At 49.6% G+C, this 18,578-nt stretch overlaps 1 protein-coding gene across 1 annotated transcript; it reads right to left on the bottom strand.

The window, feature by feature from the left end:
• Positions 1–8,950: 8,950 nt before the first annotated feature.
• CKAP4 (cytoskeleton associated protein 4) lies at positions 8,951–17,668 on the bottom strand. The gene is made up of 2 exons (XM_020883177.2): positions 16,911–17,668; positions 8,951–11,421 (listed from the first exon to the last, which is right to left on the bottom strand). Exons 1-2 carry the CDS (start codon positions 17,367–17,369, stop codon positions 10,105–10,107), a joined length of 1,776 nt encoding a protein of 591 aa, XP_020738836.2. The 5' UTR covers positions 17,370–17,668; the 3' UTR covers positions 8,951–10,104.
• Between the last annotated feature and the right edge of the window lie 910 nt (positions 17,669–18,578).

The raw sequence follows: 18,578 nt of genomic DNA, 5'->3' as shown, positions 1-18,578 counted from the left end.
AGACAGAGAAAGACAAATACCCTGTGATCTCACTCATGTGTGGAATCTAGAAAGCAAAACAAACAAAATAAAACAGTCATAGATGCAGAGAACAAACTGGTGGTAACCAGAGTGACGGGATGGAGAGAAGAGATGAAATAGGTAAACAGGAATAAGAGGTAGAGACTTGCAGTTATTAAATAAGTCATGGGAATGTAAGGCACAGCATTGTGTGTGTGTGTGTGTGTGTGTGTGTGTGTGTGTACGCTCAGTTGTGTCCCACTCTTCGAGACCCCATGGACTATAACCCACCGGGCTCCTCTGTCCATGGGATTTTCCAAGCAAGAGTATTGGAGTGGGCTGCCATTCCCTACTCCAGGGAATCTTCCTGACCCAGGGGTTGAACCCACATCTCTTGCGTCTCCTGCATTGGCAGGCAAGTTCTTTACCACTAATGCCACCTGGGAAACCCATATAGCATACAGAATGCAGGCAAGAAAATTGTAACAGCTTTGATCAGTGACAGATGGTTATTAGACTTCTTGTGATAATCATTTCATAATGTATAAAAAATATCAAATCACTGTGTTGTAACACCTGAAACTAATACAAAGTTTTCTGTTAGTTATAATTCAATTTTTTAAAAGTATGAGTGTTTCCCTTGGTGTTTCTTCCCCCTTTTTTAAAAATTTTCATTGCAAAACATTTCTGACATGCAAAAAGTTATCAAGAATATCGGGAGACCGAGAGCTTCCTGGGGGCCAAGTGGTTAGCATTCTAGGCTTTCACTGCCGTGGTCTAGACTCAATCCCTAGTCAGGGAACTGAGATTCTGTAAGACATGTGGTGCAGCCAAGATATATATATAAGTATGGGGAAATGGGGCTTCTCATGTGGCTCTACTGATAAAGAACCCACTTGCCAATGCAGGAGACGTAGGATACGCAGGTTCGATCCCTAGGTTGGAAAGATCCCCTAGAGGAGGGCATGGCAACCCACTCTAGTATTCTTGCCTGGACAGAGGAGCCTGGTAGGCTACAGTCCATGGAGTCAAAAAGAGTTGGACATAACTGAGATGACTTTGCACACACGCATGCATGGGAAATATATGTGATAGTAAAATATTCATTGTAGTGTCTCAGTGGTAAATGTATGAGTGTTTACTGGACAATTCTTTCCATTTTTTGTTTAAATTTTCATAGTAAATTGTTAAGAGAAGAAAAAAGATACTAAGAATAATATAATGAATGCCAAGGTAATCCCCACTTAACCTAAGAAACCAATCTGAATTTGGATAGTCAGTATCCTAGCTACTTTTTGATCCTTGTACTACAATATACAGTATTATTTTGTATGATTTCTTAATTTTATATATAAGTTCTCATATTATATATTTTCTTTTCTTTTTTTCCCACTCAGCATTTAGTTAAGAGATTCATTCACATTGATAAACAGGTTCTGATTTATTCATTTTTATTATTGTTTTGGAGTACATTGTTTGAACAAGGGATAAAGTAGTCACTGATTAGGTTATCAGACTTTTTAGGTGTTTACAGTCTTTTACTTATTTGCTTGTTTTGCTTAGTTAACTTATATGCAGAGTACATCATGAGAAATGCTGGGCTAGATGAAGTACAAGCTGAAGTCAAGATCGCTGGGAAAAATACCAATAACCTCAGATACGCAGATGACACCACCCTTATGCCAGAAAGTGAAGAAGAACTAAAGAGTCTCTTGATGAAAGTGAAAGAGGAGAGTGAAAAGGTTGGCTTAAAACTCAACATTCAGAAAACTAAGATCATGGCAACTTCATGGCAAATAGATGGGGAAACAACGGAAACAGTGACAGACTTTATTTTCTTGGGCTCCAAAATCACTGCAGATGGTGATTGCAACCATGAAATTAAAAGATGCTTGCTCCTTGGAAGAAAAGCTATGACCAACCTAGACAGCATAGTAATATCAGAGACATTATCTTGCCGACAAAGGTCCATATATTCAATCAGCTATGATTTTTCCAGTGGTCATGTATGGATGTGAGAGTTGCACTATAAAGAAAGCTGAGCACCGAAGAATTGATGCTTTTGAACTGTGGTGTTGGAGAAGACTCTTGAGAGTCCCTTGGACAGCAAGGAGATCCAACCAGTCCATCCTAAAGGAAATCAGTCCTGAATATTCATTGGAAAGATTGATGCTGAAGCTGAAAGTCCAATACTTTGGCCACCTGATGCTAAGAACAGACCCTGATGCTGAGCAAGATTGAGGGCAGGAGAAGGGGATGACAGAGGATGAGATGGTTGGATGGCATCACTGACTTGAGGGACATGAGTTTGAGTAAGCTCCGGGAGTTGGTGATGGACAGGGAAGCCTGGCGTGCTCTGGTCCAGGGGGTCGCAGAGTCAGACCCCACTGAGCCAATGAACTGAGAGTCTTTACAGGGTTTCCCTCCCTCGTGGCTCAGTGGTAAAGGATCCACCTACCAAAGAAGGAGAAGTAGTTTTGATCCCTGGGTCAGGAAGATCCCCCTGGAGAAGGAAATGGCAACCCTCTCCAACATTCTTACCAGGGAAACCCCGTGGATAGAGGAGCCTGGCACAGTCAATCCATGGAGGTCGCAAAAGTGTCAGTCTGACTTAGTGACTAAACAGCAACAGTGTTCCTAGTCATAAGCAGTACTGTTATGCTCATCATTCTCATGGCTTTGCATCCATGTGAAAGCCGGCATGTTATCATTGCTTAGTCACTAACGTGTGTCGGACTGTTTGCAACCCCATGGACTGTAGCCCACTAGGCTCCTCCGCCCATGGGATTCTTCAGTCAAGAATACTGGAGTGGTTACCATTTCCCTCTCCAGGGGATCATCCTGACCTAGGGATTGAACACGAGTCTCCTGCACTGCAGGCAGATGCTTTACCACTGGCCACCAGGGAAGCCAAAAGTTGGCACAATGGTATACGATTCCATGTAGTAAAGAACGTGGCTTCTGGAGCTTTGGGGCACAGCTGGATCCAGGTTCTCATTCTATGTCATCAGGAACCAGTTACGGCCATCCCTTGGATTTGCTTTCCTCTATGCCAGCTTCTGGAGAAGGCAATGGCACCCCACTCCAATACTCTTGCCTGGAGAATCCCAGGGACAGGGGAGCCTGGTGGGCTGCCGGTTATGGGGTCGTGCAGAGTTGGACACGACTGAAGCGACTTAGCAGCAGCAGCAGCAGCATGCCAGCTTCCTTCTCAGTGACCTCTCCACGTAGGATGGCCCCTAGCAGCTGTGGGCTTATCTCCAGCCAATGGACAGAGGGCACCCCTTTCTAGAAAGTCCCGGCAGCAGTGGGTGAGACTGGGACGTGTGTTTGTCAGCTACAAATTGTCACTTGCCAAGAGTATTTGCCAGCGACTGAACGGCCACAAGGGCATTTGCCATCAACCTCTGCGAAGCTTGAACTCTGTGCTGCGGCAGCTGCCAACCTTCAACACCCTCTGAGGGGAATTCAGGGCAGGGAGTGAGGCACTCTGCTCCAGGGAAACTGGTAGAACAGGTCTTTAGATAAATATTTTCAGGAATTGATTTCATGATCCCAATCCTTTCATCTCTTCCTACCTAGAAAATCACCAAATCCCTTCATGGTGACATCAGTTCCTCATGACTAGGAGAAAATCGTTTATAAAATAAGCACTTGATTGCATTGAGCTCCCCCTTCACCAAAGTCTTATATACTGACCTTCCCCCGTTGCCTCTTTGGAGAAGTCTCTCAGAGCTGTCCATCTGAGGCGCTGTCTCCAGGCTGCAGGCCTCATTTTGCCCCCCACAAAATTTAACTCTCATGTTGCGTAGGGCTCCCCCGTGGCTCAGAGGGTAAAGAATCTGCCTGCAATGCAGGAGACCCCGGGTTGATTCCTGGTCAGGAAGATCTTTGTGCATCTCTTTAGTGTGGTCTTGAACAAATCAGACCAGGAGAATGGGGCTTCTCACGGGCCAATCCTGGGTCATGTGTTTATCCCCGGTCAGTCTCATCAAATTGCAGTGGACCAGGAATGGGAAGGAGTGATTCTGTGAATAAAAACAGAAGAGCTGTTGTCAGACACGGGAGGACTGATGCTGGGCAGGCGACAGCAAAGGTCCAGGGCCTCATCAGTCCCTCCTGTATGCAACCTTTGCCACTGCATGCCGTACGACACGTGATCCTACCTTTGCCACTGCATGCCGTACGACACGTGATCCTACCTTTGCCACTGCGTGCCGTACGACACGTGATCCTACCTTTGCCACTGCGTGCCGTACGACACGTGATCCTACCTTTGCCACTGCGTGCCGTACGACACGTGATCCTACATACGTGTGTGGGAATCTCTCAAGGAAAGGAGACCTCAGCCTTCATCTTGTCTCCCAGAGTGAATACAGTTCTGCCCTGTTCATAATAAACGCCGGCCTGTGGAGTCCGGTCTTGGCCCGATGCAGCCTGAGGAGGAGGACAGGCAGTCAAAGCCCCTGCTCTGTGGTTTTCACCTCCTCCCCTCTGGACCCAGCCCGGGAGGGAGTGGTTTCTACCACTCTTCACACTTTGTCCTCTCAGAGTTGTTGACTAGTAAGATGGAGACCCTAAAATTTGTCGTCCAGTTCAAAAAACCTTATGAACGCAAACAGATGCTGTTTATTGAACACCTACTATGTGCCTTTTTTTTTTTAAAGTCTGTGACGGGGCAAGATTTATCAAATAAGAATGTTTTCAGCCTTAAGTAAATATACTAAGAGCAATCGTGTATTTTAATAAATCTTGTAGTGTGTGAATTATATCTCAATGAAGTTTTTTTTAAAGGAATATCAGGTCTTATGTGGTATGATTCAATCTATATAAAAGTCAAGAATGTACTAAAGTAGTCTATGATGATGGTAGTCAAAAGAGTGGTTACCTTGGGAAGTAACGTGACTTTGGGGCATAGGAAGCTTGTGGGGTACTGAAAACGTCTGTCTTGATCTGGTGGTTAGCACAGGGTGTGTCGTGTAGAAATTCATTCAGCTGTGTACTTCTGATGTGTATGCCTTAAAACTCACATGTTATACTTCAATAAAAAGTAAACTCAAGAAGTACTGGGTATTTTTCACTGAAGAAATCAGTTCTAGAGTAATTCAGAGCACAGGATTTTTCCTGTGTTTATTTTTGTTTTTTTCATTTTTTTCCATTTTTTTAATTGAGATGAAATTCACATAACAAAGTTAAACATTTTAAAGTGAATCATTCGGTGGAGTTTATTATGACCACGGTGTTGTGTAACAACCAGCACTATTATGGTATCATTTTCATCACCCCAAAAGAAACCTGGGGGCTGCTAAGCAGATGCCCTCCACAACTCCTTCCCCCTCCCTCTACCCCCACAACCATCAACTTGCCTTCAGTCACTGTAGATTTATTCTGGATATTTCATATACATGGAATCATACAACATGTGACCTGTTGCGTCTGTAAGCACACAGGTTTTTAACTGGGATATTCTTCTGAAGCCAAAGGGGAGACACTGAAGGATTAAGTGGGGGAAAAGGACACAGGCTGACTTTTGAGAAAGTCTCTTTCTCAAAGCTTTTGAGAAACATCACACCAGTTACCCACTGGGGCTGGGGACAAAGAGGCCAGCTAGGAGCTGTTCATATCCCTCGAGATACGGACTGCAGTTTGTACAGTTAGCTGTTTCTTTCCACATCTACTGCCTCCCCAGAGCCGGACTGTAAACCTCATGAAGGCAGGAACCACGTGTCTTGTTCCTTGTCCTCTCTTCGTTCCACAAAGAGCGGTGCTCTCCAAGTAGTGAGTGAATGGTGAGTGCATGAACCAGATTTCTGTATTAATAGGCAGAGGGTGCAGTCAGGGGTTGCTGCTGGAATTCAGGGACCATCCAGTGATGGAGGAAAGGCTGGGGGATGTGGGATGGAGTGGCTGTGTCTGGGTTTCCATCCAAGAGGATGGGGAAGGACAGGAAAGTGGAGAGTTGGGAAGACAGGAGGGACTCTTGAGCTTCTAGTTCAAGCAACAAGGGAACCGTGGTTACACTGATTCCAGGGAAAAGCAATGACTTTAGTTTTGAACCCTGTGAGATGTCGGGGGGCAGGGGGTGGTGCAGTGTGTCCAGATGTTACTGGATATTTAGATCCATAGCACAGAATCATGCTTTGAAGAAAACATTTTCTTGTTGCTCAGTCATGTCTGACTCTGTGACCCCATGAACTGCAGCCTGCCAGGCTTCCCTGTCCTTCATGATCTCCCAGAGTTTGCTCAAATGCATGTCCATTGAGTTGGTGATGCCATCCAACCATCTCATCCTCTAGAAGCCCCTTCTCCTCCTGACCTCAATCGTTTCCAGCATCAGGATCTTTTCCACAGGCTCTTGTGGAAAACATAGGGTGATTTCTAAATATTTAACCACTGTCAAAGCATGCGTGCCCAGTCATCCGAATTAATGCTGGCCATGAGGCTGAAGCACTGTCCTAGAGCTTCCAGTACATCCATATTTTAGCCTGTTAGTTGCCAGACTGTAAGAAGTTTAGTGGTCCCAAAAGAAGGCACTCAGGGCTGCAGGTGTTTACCAAGCAGCGCAGAAGTATTTCAATATTTTACCCTCCAGTGTGGCTGCACATGAATGAGCCCTGGAGTTCTTGCTATAGCCAGATGCTGTTAACCTAAACCCTCTCCACCCATGGCCCCATGCAACCCTCACAGTCATCCTGTTAGGTATCATCATCACCCTCACCATCATCACCATCCTAAGTGCCATGGGACATGGTAGCACTTCCCTTACCAGCATGCTGCCAGTCTTGCCTGGGGAATTTCACTGCAGTCGATTATCCTGGTGCTGGGTCATCCACAGTTTGTTTTTTAGTATTTATTCTTATTTATTTGGCTGCACCGGGTCTTAACTGCAGCATGCAAGATCTTCGATCTTCATTATGGCATTCGGGTTCTTTTTAGTTGTGGCATGTGGAATCTAGTTCCCTGACCAGGGATCAAACCCAGGCACCCTGCACTGGGAGTATGGAGTCTTAGCCACTGGACCACCAGGGAAGTCCCTGAATCGTCCACAGTTTAATCAAGGGCTTCAGTAACTTGCGCCTATCCCCTGTTCAAAGGGTGGGGCAGCCTCATGTTTCCTGAGTGTTCCCACGATTCACAGACACATTCCAATTGATTTCCCGCAGGCCTCTGGGAATCTATGCTAACCATCCTGGCCCAAGTCTCGAAGAACTTGCCACTCTCTTCTGTACCCCATTAGACCTGGCTACAGCACCTGTTTCCTTATGCCATCCACCAGCTTTGAGGACTGTCACTCCCACTCCCCTCAGCTATAGGTCCTTGAAAGACAAGGATCCTGTCAGGTGCTTCCTGAATTCACTGGTATTTGGCAAAATGTTTGGCTATGGGCTCAACAAATGTCCATTGAATGGATAAGTGAGCAGACACATGAATAAGACTGGACTGTGATCGTTACTTGGGGTAAGATCTTATAATGCATTCATCTTTACCACTTGAATTTATATCTGATTACTTCTCTGACCCTAGTAGATGTTTTCAATTATGAATATTCAATAAGAATATATTAAACTACTCCACAGTCTGAGATTAAGGACTGCAGAAACGTAGGTAAGAGAGCAAGAATATGCCTGATGCAACCAACCGACCTGAGAAGGAACCAGAATTTAATTTGCTCCAAACATGGGGGTTTATCCTGCTCAGCACCCTCCCCCAAAGAGGGCAAAATGAGTTGTTAAAACATACATATCAACTCTTTGACTTTAAAATGAAAGTACAGATGATAGCTAACATTAATAAAGGGCCCATCTTGGTGCGCAAACTGCTTTGGGAAAAATAAGAGTCGTGAAGGCTTAGGGATGCTGACCCCAGGATGCAGAATGACCAACAGAGAAGTTCAGAGATGAGAGGCCCTCCAGTCGAGTGGAAGCTTGAAGCTCCACATGCACTCAGGTCTTGGCCTTCCCGGAGCCCTCTCCCTTTGGGAGAGATGAGCTCATGCAGTCTCTGAACCGACAGACAGCAGGTACTGCACAGGTCAGCGCAGCCCTGCCCGTGTGCTGGTGGAAGGTGGAGGACACTCACAGCTAAGAGCAGGGACTGGGTTCACACCCCAGCCCTGCCCTTTCCAAGCTAACATTGTGCTTGTTTACAAGCCTGTTGTTCCTTTATAAAACGGGGAATGATACTGCCTACTCCAGGGAATATTAGAAGGAATAAACAGAAGCCTATGAAGTGCTAAGCACCGTGCCTGGCAGACAGGTACTCAATTCAATAAACAGTATCCTTTGTTATAGAGTGGCAGGTATGGCAACCTGAGAAGTCAACATTCCTAGGTTTGCACAGAGGCCAAAGGTCACCCAGATGAATCAACACACTGATTCTCAAACCTGGCGGCACATTAGAATCAGCTAGGGAGTCTTTATTGATTTTTTTTTTTTTTAACATTTATTTTTCCTTATTTGGCTGCACCAGATCTTAGCTGTGGCCTTCAAGCTCTTTTAACTGTGGCATGTGAGATCTAGCTCCCTGACCAGGGATTGAACCTGGGTCCCCTGCACTGGGAGTGGAGAATCTTAGCCACTAGACCACCAGGGAAGTCCCTCAGCTAGGAAGCCTTTAAAATGCTAGTGCCAGTCTTCTGTACCCACTGAATCCAAATCAATGGAGAGGGGCCCCAGGTATTTTTTAAGGCTCCAAGAGTCTAACAGAAAGCCAGGGTTGTAACCCTCTGCTATAGTTAAGCACTGGGGTCAAGCAATGACCTATAAAGAAAACTGCTAACAGTCAAATCAGAACTAGGTGCCCAGGCCTAACAGGGAGGACATCTTGATTGCAGAATTAAAAAAAAAAAGTTTTACAATTGAATACTACTCATCTTTCTAATCCTGAATACTGCACATTAATAAATCATTAAGAGTTACCAAATTCTCAGAAGACCACCACTCTGGAAAAGTCATAACAAAGCTCAAGTGTTTATTAAGAATTAAAAATACTGTAAATAAGCCATACAGTTCATTTCACAGTAAACTAAACAGACCTTTTTTTCCTTTTTCCTTTTTTTTCTTTTTTTCTTTTTTCTTTTTTAAAGGGCAAGACAGCCATTAAAGAACAGTACAGCTCAAAGGGGGAAGGGAAACAGCAAATGGCTACAGAAAATGCACACGTTCCTCACTGATGAATGGGGTCTGCTGACACCAAACCTCTTCAAGAACATTGTGGTGAAAGAGAGACAGTGGCCTCCATTCCCTGGGGAGGCAGTCTATGCCTTTATGAGCAGCTCTCGTAATACATTTCCTGAAGGAATCCAAGGACTCTCAGGGATTCTAAACCCTTATTCTGAATGCACTATTTGGGGCCTTATCAAGAGGTGACACAGGTCAGCCACAGGGGACTCTGTGGGGAGTTGTGCCTTCACATTCAGAACCGTCTGAATTCTTTGCATAGTTACCACTGAGATCGTGAAATGGTTCAGGAATGAAAAAGACACCTTTCCCCACAGAAGGCGACCATCAAGCAGCCGATGCAACTAAAAATGGAGGGCTTGGCCCCCTCTCGATTCAGAGTTGACCTTAACAAGTCATAACCAGTTGGAAGTGGAAGACAAGAAGTGAGTGACATCTCATGAAAACCTTGGCCCAAAGTACTAAAAAAAAATAAAAATAAAAACAAAATAAAATGAATTTTCCTTAAAGACAATTAGAAAGAAAAGCACCTCCTCCCCCCACATTTTGCTTGAAATCTGCCAGCCAGGCAGGATTTTTGAGGTTAATCTGCTTCTGTTAATCCTCAATTGCAGCCACTATGGTTCTTCCCTGACACTGGGGAGAGACATCCCTTCTAGAAGGTGCCTCTGAGGCACTGAAGCCGGGCCTTCAGGAACGCCCCCCACCCAAAGCAGAAGCAGAAGACTTTTGCACAACCGGTGGCGCGTGATAACCATCATAAATAAGTTAACCGGGCACAAAAACATAGAAGGCCCAGGAGGTCCTGGTGGTGCGGGTCGTGGAGGGGCCTGGCCGTGGGGGAAGAGGTGAGGGGGGCCATCAACACTCTTTTTTGGTCATAAAAAACTGCACTGGCCATCCGTGCCCCGCACACGCAATCCGTTTAGACTTTCTCGTGAATCTTTTCCACTTTCACAAACAACCTATCCAGGTCATTCCTCAGGTCCTCTAGCAAACCCTTGGCCGACTCCAAGTTGTTCTCATTGGTCTCGATCTTCACCGAGTACGCGACCAAACTGTCCACAGCAGTCCTGAGCATTTTCAAGTCCGACTCTACCTGGCCCACGGAGGCTCTGAGGTTGTCAAGAGAGGAGAGTCTGTCCAGCAGGTCCTGGGGGGGCGTGGCGGTGGCCTCGCGGCCCAGCAGCGTGTGGACCTGCTCCTGCACCTTCTGCAGAGCCTCCACGGCGCCGGGGAGCTCAGCCATGCGGCGCTTCAGCTCGTCCACATCACCAGCCAGCGAGAGCTGGGCCTCGCCGAGGCCACGCACCGTGCCCGCCAGGCCGCCCTCGGCGTCGGTGGCGGGGCCCAGGCCGGCCACGCGCTCCTGCAGCTCCGCCAGGCGCCGCGCCTGCTCCTCGCTCTGCGCGCGCAGCGCCTCCAGGCTCTCGCCCTGGCGTGCCCAGGCTGCCTGCGCCGCCTGCACCCCGTCTTCCACGCTCTGCAGCCGTGAGTCCAAGCCCTGGCTCTCCTTCTGGAGCGTTTCAAAGGCCTCGGAGGGTCTGAAGGCCCCGTCTTCTTCTGGCCGGAGGGCTGCGGCCTTGAGTTGGCCGAGCTCCTCCTCGAGTCTCCTGATCTCGTCCGGGAGGCGGGCAACCGACTCCTCCGCCCTGAGGATCTTCTCCGTGAGCGCCTGAAGGGTGTGATGTTCCGAATCGGCCGCCTCCTTGAACCTCTGCTGCTCCTGTTTGAGGCTCACCAGTTCTTTGACCTCCGTGTAGACATCTGACTCCATGGTCTGGATGGTGCTTCTCAGGGCCTCCATGTCCTTCTCTTTGGACTTCACTGAGGTCTGTATTTCCTTAACCACTTCCTTTAAGGCTTTCAGATCCTGCTTGTATCCCTCTGAGTCTTCCAGAGAGGCGACCTTGGCCTTCACGTCGTTGATTTCCTTCTGGCTCCTCTTCTGGACGTCTGTGAAGATGGCGATGTTGTCATTGATGGACTTGGTGAGCTCCGTCAGCCTCTCCTCCACAGTGTTCTCCAGGGAGGTGAAGTCCCGCTCCCGGGCATCCTTGACCACGTGGATCCCATCAGAGAGGTCTCTGAGGATCTCATTCTGGAGTTTTTGCAGAACCTCACTGATGCGGTTGATCTCACTCTCCCCCTGCTTCACGGCTTTCTCTGTGAGATCATGTTTATGTTGGGAGCTTCTCACAAGGGACTCAAAAGTACCGAATGTGGCTTGCAGGGACTGCACCTGTAACCAAAATCCGAATGTTAACCACAGAGAACTGCTGAAGGGTTTTATGCTTCACCTCTATTTCTTTTGATCTGCCCAGCTTTAAGGTCCCTCCTCCAACAGAACAGCACCATAACTCTCCTTTGGGGAACCATCCTTACACACAGCCCATGTGGTTTGGGGGACCAACCCAAAGGCTTCATTCCAAGTGCTCTAGGCCTGACCAATCAATGCTTTCCATCTACCCACTTCCCCACCCCTTCCTGGAACTACAGTGATTAGCAGATGGGCATGTGGCCTAAGCCAGGCCAGCAAGCCGATTCCAAAACTTCTCTTAAAACTACTGGGAAAAGAAACCTCTTTCAACTGGAATTGCTAGCTATAGGATGAGGGAAGCCTGGAACAGCTCAGATCAGCACATGATCAAATGCCTGCCTACAGATCAAGCCAGCACAGAAGGAAGCAGAACTCAAGAAGGGCAAGATCAAGTTCTGAAGATACAATTTAAATCCCTGGAGACAGTCATACTGAGGACATCTACTCTGGAAGGAATCTACTCTGGAACTAGTTAAGTTCGAGCCGATAAATTATCTCTTTCCCTCCCTCCATCTTTCTTTAGGGCAGCTTTAACTGAATTTTTAGCTCTTGCAATTGAAAGGTCCCAAGTTTTCATAGAAACAAAGCTGAGGCACATGGGAGACAGTGGGCAGGAAGGCAGGAGACCAGGTCCAGGTCTCTGCGTGGTAGTTCTAGCTCTTTGGCCCTGAAAAGTCACTGTCCTCAACTGAAAATGTGATCAGTGGACCAGTGGCCCTTAGCATGTTCTGGCTTGTGAACACATTATGATACTGATTGCCACTATACATTCATTCTAACTAAATTCTACCCTAAACAGGGTCTGACCTGGGAACCACTCCAGGGAGCAGGTTTACTGTCCTGAGAGGCTGAGAGTATGATGATTAATGGCCTGCCAACACAGTCAGAGCTGCTGAACAGAACTATGCATGACAAAACGAGAGGAGAAAGGGGTGATGAATGGATTAAATAGCAAAAAATTGATGATTATTGAAAGTAGCGTTCACTATATTGATCTCTTCTTTTCTTAATGCTTGAACATTTCCATAATGAAGGGCTTAAAAAAAAAATAGCATGGGTTCTAGAATGGGACTACCTATGCTCAAATGCTAGCTTGGACGCTTCCTAGCTGTGTGATCCTGGGCAAGTAATTAAGGCTATCTATGCCTTGGTTTCCTCAGCCACAGGATGGAAACAAAGATAGTATCTAATTCATTAGCTTGTTTTGTGAGAATAAAGTGCGTTAATATATATAAAGCACTTAAATTGGGCCTAACACATAGCTGTGTCCAGTTGCTCACTCTTTGCAACCCCATGGACTATAGCCCTCAAAGCTCCTCTGTCCATGGGAATTTCCAGGCAAGAATCCTAGAGCGGGTTGCCATTTCCTCCTTCAGGGGATCTTCCTGACCCAGGGATCAAACCCACATCTGTTGTGTCTCCTGCATTAGCAGGTAGAGTCTTTACCACCGTGCAACCTGTGAACAGTAACTGTCACCTTCATTATGAACAGTATTCTGGGCTCTAGTTCCAGTCCCACCAATAACCATCTCTGTGAGCACAAGGAAGTCACACTCAAATTCCAAGTCCCAAGTTCTTCATCTATTAACAAATAGGTTTCTAAAGTCCTTTATTGCTTCTACCAGTCTGTGATTTTAAAGCAAATTAGAATAAGGTTCTCAGGGACTCCAGAATACTTAGACAATTTCCCTGCTCAACCAAATATAACCTGAGTCATAAAGGACACCTTGAGAAGGTACCAGAGACAGCTGACCTCTGAAATTAGGTTATTCAGTCACAGAATCTACCTGTTCTGAGCACAGATTTCAGAACAGTGGTGTGAACAGGTAGGCACAGTACCTGAAACATGGTAGGTGTTCATCAGTGTTTTCTGAATGAATCAAAGAATGAATGAGTTTACAGAGCAAAGCCTGATGAAGACCAGGCTGGTCCATTTCTCCCAACCCGTCTTGTCACTCCTAACCTGGACTGGCTCTTTACAGATGGCTAGGAAGGGGACTAGATCGGAAATGACCGATGAAACCAATGCAAAGAGCACACAAGGTGTCCGCCTATGTTGGTGCTGTTCATCCTCTGAGCTGTCCATCTTCACATGCAAAGACCCCATTATAACCAATATGCAGTGACTGTACGTTTCCCCAGCACATGTGGGATGCCCACTAAGTGGTGGACAAGATGCCAGGGCAGAGTGACACTAAGACAGGACCCCTGCCCCCGAGGAGCTCACAGTAGGGGCAGGGGTGAGACTAGGTAGTGGTGGCTGATATTCAACAGGAACTCGATGTAAATAATTACGCAAATTTAAGAGACATCATCTCAATCCACTCTGATAATCATCTCATGGCAGCTCCTATTGATCCCCATTTTACAAAGCAGGAGGCTGGGAAGTGGTAGAGCTGAGCATCAGAATCCAGGAATGTCTGAGTTTAGAAACTGCACTCTTGGCCTCCAGTGATACACCCGGGAAGAAGCATGTTCAAAGTGCACCGAGTGTGCTCAGCCTCAAGCCATGACTCCTAGCCCAGAGTAAGATGAGAGGACAAAGAAATACAACCAGAGAACTCACTTGCCCACAAACAGCTCTTAGTCTCATTCAACTGACCCTGCCAGCCTTATGCCTACTCCTAAAATCATTGTATGCCACCCTAGATCTGCCAAGGCAACCCGAGCCCTTCAGAGGGCCTAGACCAAAACCAGGGTTTCTGAAGCCTTGCGCCCGTTTGTGCCTGCTGAAATCTTCAGGCTAAGAACAGGCCAGCCTCTTGGCCCATTCAGCAGACCTGGGCCATGCCCCAGAACTGACAGTATCTGAGAACAAGACCAGGTGGGCACCCAAAAGGGGAGTGGAATAGCATGCTTCAAAGTCACCCTGCTCTGCTTCCAACCCCAGCTCCACCACTGAGGGTCTGCACGTGACCTGAATGAGTAACACAACTGCTCCAGACTCAGCTGGCCTACCTGTGAAATGGTGCTCATGTCTCAGAGGGTAACAGGGAATACCTGGCCCATAATGAAGACTAATTATGAATAATAACACTACAGTAAGAATATGTCTCTGAGAAGAACCAAACCCTCATCCTCAGAGGAATACGGTGCTCAAACTTAGTTTGTCAGAGGACCACTCATCACTACTCACTCCTCAAGGCAAAGTAAAATCTACTGGCCACCCTGGAGATGCAGAGAGAACTGACCACATGCAGTGGAAGATCCCATGTGGCAAATGTTCCAAGTCAATGCAATAAGCATTAACTGAGCACCTACGAGGTACTAAGCAAGGCATGGGAAAGATGGCAAAATGAACAGGTAAGTGATGAAGCGTGTTCTAGGAGTTCACTGCAGTTTGAATCCTAGCAATGCTACTTGCTGGTTGTGTAACCATGTAGAGTTACTCAGCCTCCTGCTGTTCACTTTCCTGGTCTATGAAAAGGGGATTGTATCAGCCTACCTGTTGGCACTGTGAGAGTCAGATGAATGCACAATAAACATGAGGCATTAAATATGAGCCTGACTACACTACTAAAAAAGAAAGGTCACAATTTCAATGGTTTACAGCCAGGTGGATTCTTGAAAACCTGGAGAGAGTCCTCCCCTTACTGTGGAGATGGAAGAACTGAGTACCCCAAAGGAAAGGGAATCTGTACGAAGCTGTGATGGAGCAAGAGTGGGAACCAGATGAAAGAATGAGGGAGGGGCAGGGAGGAAGCAGAGAGAATAAACCTCAATTTCTCCTGCCTCAACTCAAGACCTTCACCATCCGGGCCTCCGCTTCAGCCTCCCCTCTCACAGCCTCCTTAAATGTTACTCTGCTGCGGGCAGGATGGCCATGTAGCATCTGCCAAACAAGCCTGTGTGTTCCTCACGCCGCCTCTCAACAGTTATCCACCACCATATAGATCTAGACTGGTACCACGCTGGCCACTGGGTCACAGGCCTGGGCAAACTCCTTCTCTCTCTTCTGAACTCACAGAGCAGTCACCCTCAACCCAAACCTACCTGTGGGCTGCTTCACAAATAGGATTTGTCCTTCGCACCCTCCACAGTGCATACCAGGAGCCATGCGACTATCAGACTTCACCAAATATTATGATTGATTGGTAAGTGGGTGGATCAAGAGAGGAAACAGAGAGCCTGCTGATGATACTTCAGCAGTATGTCTATTTTTTAAGAATGATTTGACATTCCAGATAGGCAAAGCAGCGCTGCCTACTTAATTCCCTTAGAAAAGTCACCTCCCTTGGCCTGCAGCATGGAGCAAAATGACTCACTCCAGTTGCTCCGCCAGTCTTAAGAGGAAATTCCTAGTCCTGCATATTCTACACAGTCGATAGAAACTTGGCAGGGCCGGCAGCATGCTGGGAAAAGGAGGCAGCAGTTCCGGGCTCAGAAGTGGTGGCGGGATTTTTTGTTTCAATCATGCAACCAAGTTTCATTGAGCAATGACATGAGTGGAGGACGGAGGACAGGGAACGAGGCTGAAGGAGCTGCACTTGGTGTAAAAAGAAAAATCAGCAAAGGTAGACCCTAGGCAGCTTCGTGTTGAAAGGTGGGTCCATCCCTGCCTGAAACAGGCCCCGGTGGCCCCAAGGCTGTCGTGCAATCTGCCACTCACCAGCTGCAGTCTTTATCAATTAAGCTCTAAATCTCAATTTTCTGGTCTGGAAAACGGAGCCAAAACTGCCAGTGCTCTCTCCTTCCCTCCCTCCCAAGGCTGCCATAAGGATTAGATAATAAGTGAGTAAGCCCTCTAAACACCATATAAATGTACCTCCGTGGTATTATTCACCAATGTGACCTAGTATCTTTGGTCGTTCCTCTCCTCTAAGGCTGAAATATGCTATCACACTTCCAAGGCCCACTTAGGTACACTGGTCTAATAAAGTGCAGGGGGCCTAACGAGATGAAATATTTCATCAGAACTATACAAATGAGTAACATTACTAGCTTCTCTTTCCCCGGGCTCCGGGTCTATTAAAATCTGACTCAGATGTCTCCCACGGGGCGAGCAGAGGTGCGGCCTTGCCCGAGGCTTCCAGGGATGCGCTGGTTTCCCTTCCAAGCTTCTCTCCAGACAACTCTGCCCATTCAGCGGTTCCTAATCCAAAAAGAATGAGCTTCCCAGAGCCTGCCGGCTTCCTTACAGGTCACCGCTAATGTCCTGTGACAGGCCCTTGGCCCACCCTCCTGGGCGGCCGGAACATCCTCGGGGCGATTCCTCAGCGGCCATTAACAAAGAGGGTCTGGGGGCTGCCTCGGTGCCAAGGGGCCGGGGCGAGGGGACCCCGGGTCGCTGGCGGAAGCCACCCGGCCTGTGCCGGCGAGGGCCCCGGCCGGGAGGGCACGAGGGGGCCCGGCTGTGGGTGCGGGTGCCGCCGCCGCCGGGAGCGCGGAGGTTGGGGGGCCTGGGTACCCACCTTCTGCTCGACGCCCTGCAAGCCCTGACCCAGCTCCTCCCGCTGCCGGGAGAAGTCCTGGTGGCTGCGCCGGACGTGCTGGACCTCCTCCAGGACGTGGTGGACACACCAGCCCGAGAAGGCGGCCGCCGCCACCAGGGCGAGGTAGAAGAGAAAGTTGAGCACCCGGCCGAGCCTGCGCGAGCAAGACGCGGAGGACGAGGCGGCGGCGGCGGCGGCGGCGGAGGAGGAGGAAGCCTTGCCGCCGCGGTGGCCGCCCTTGCCGTGCGCCTGGTTCTGCGGATGCTGCGGCGGGTGCTGCTGTTGCGGGTGCGGCGCGGGCGGCGGCGGGTGCTGCTGCGGCGCCGGCGGCGGCTTCTTCGCCACGTCATCCGCGCCGCCCGACGGGTGGGCGCCCTTCTCCGAGGGGCTCGCGGCGCCGTGGCCGCCCTTGGAGCCCCTTTGTTTGGCCGAGGGCATGGCGGGCGCGGCGGAGGCTAAGGCCGCGGGCTGCGAGGCGAGCGAGTGGGGTGCGCGGCCGGGGAAACTTCCTCGGGCTCCCCCGGGGCTGGGCGAGCAGCACGCGGGCGCTGTTGGCGTCGGAGCGGCCGAGAGAGAGAGAGCGAGAGCGGGCGGGCGGGCAAGGAAGGAGGCCGGGCGAGGGAGGAAGGAGGAGGGGGCCTGCCTCCGCCGCCGCCGCCGCCGCGGCGCCGACCCCGCCTCCCGGGAAGGGAGGCCGGCGGAGCCGAGCCCGGAGCGCCTGCCACGCACGCTGGGGCCGGCGGGCGGCCCCTCCCCTTGCCGCCACGACCCCAAAGAGGGAGGGCCGAGCGGGGGGCGGCCCCGCGGGGTCTACGGAGGCTGGGATAGGGCGAGGGGATCTAGGGGAAGGCGGCGGCCCAGCCGGGTCTACGGGAGCCGGAGTGGGATGAGGGTGGCTGAGAAAGAGGGGCCGCCCAACCAAAAGGTCCGGGGGTTGGGGGTTCGGCGGAGGGGAGGGTGGTGGCCGAGCGGGGTCTACTGGGGCACGGTGGGGGCGGGGGGCGACGATGGTATCCCAGCCGGGTCAGTGGAGGTTAGGGCAGGCGGCTGTAGGGGGCGAGGTGGGGAGCGGCCGGGCCGGGTCTAAGGAGGCGGGAACCGGCTGCCGAGGTGGCCGCAGGGAGGGGGCGGAGGCCTGGGTCAACTGGGACCCGGACTGGCGACTGAACTGGGGCCCCGGGGCCCGGGGATAGGCGGGTCGGAAGTGGAGGAGCCGGGCAAAATCTAGTCTAGAGGGCTCAGCGCGAGCCCCGCTCCCTTCTGAACCCTTGCTAAGAGAGGAAATGAAGGGGGGCGCCCCAGGAGCCCTGTTCCTGGGAGGGGGAGTAAAGGGGCCGCAAGAGAACCCCATTCCCTTCCCCGGGGAGCTGGGGAAACCCCCAACCCCCCTCACAACTCCCCAGTCCCACCCTCCACGCCTCCAGGGGTTGGACCTTTTCTGTTTCCTGGGGTTTGAAGGCGAGGCCGAAAGGACTTTCTGAAAACCAGTTGGCCCCAAAGGCATGTTTAGGAAAAGTTAGCAAAGATTATCGGGCTGCGTGAAGATGTTCAAGGGAAGAGTCATGAGCGACCCACTTAGCCCAGCCAGTTCGCTGTCGACACTGTTGACTTTTTCTGAAGCCCGTTCAACTCCATTTTCTCTTTACA

This window comes from Odocoileus virginianus, chromosome 23 (assembly GCF_023699985.2).
Source record: "Odocoileus virginianus isolate 20LAN1187 ecotype Illinois chromosome 23, Ovbor_1.2, whole genome shotgun sequence".
In the NCBI taxonomy this organism is placed as follows: domain Eukaryota; kingdom Metazoa; phylum Chordata; class Mammalia; order Artiodactyla; family Cervidae; genus Odocoileus; species Odocoileus virginianus.
The sequence above is the reverse complement of the archived record's forward strand: the minus strand, read 5'-3'. Positions and strand labels throughout refer to the sequence as shown.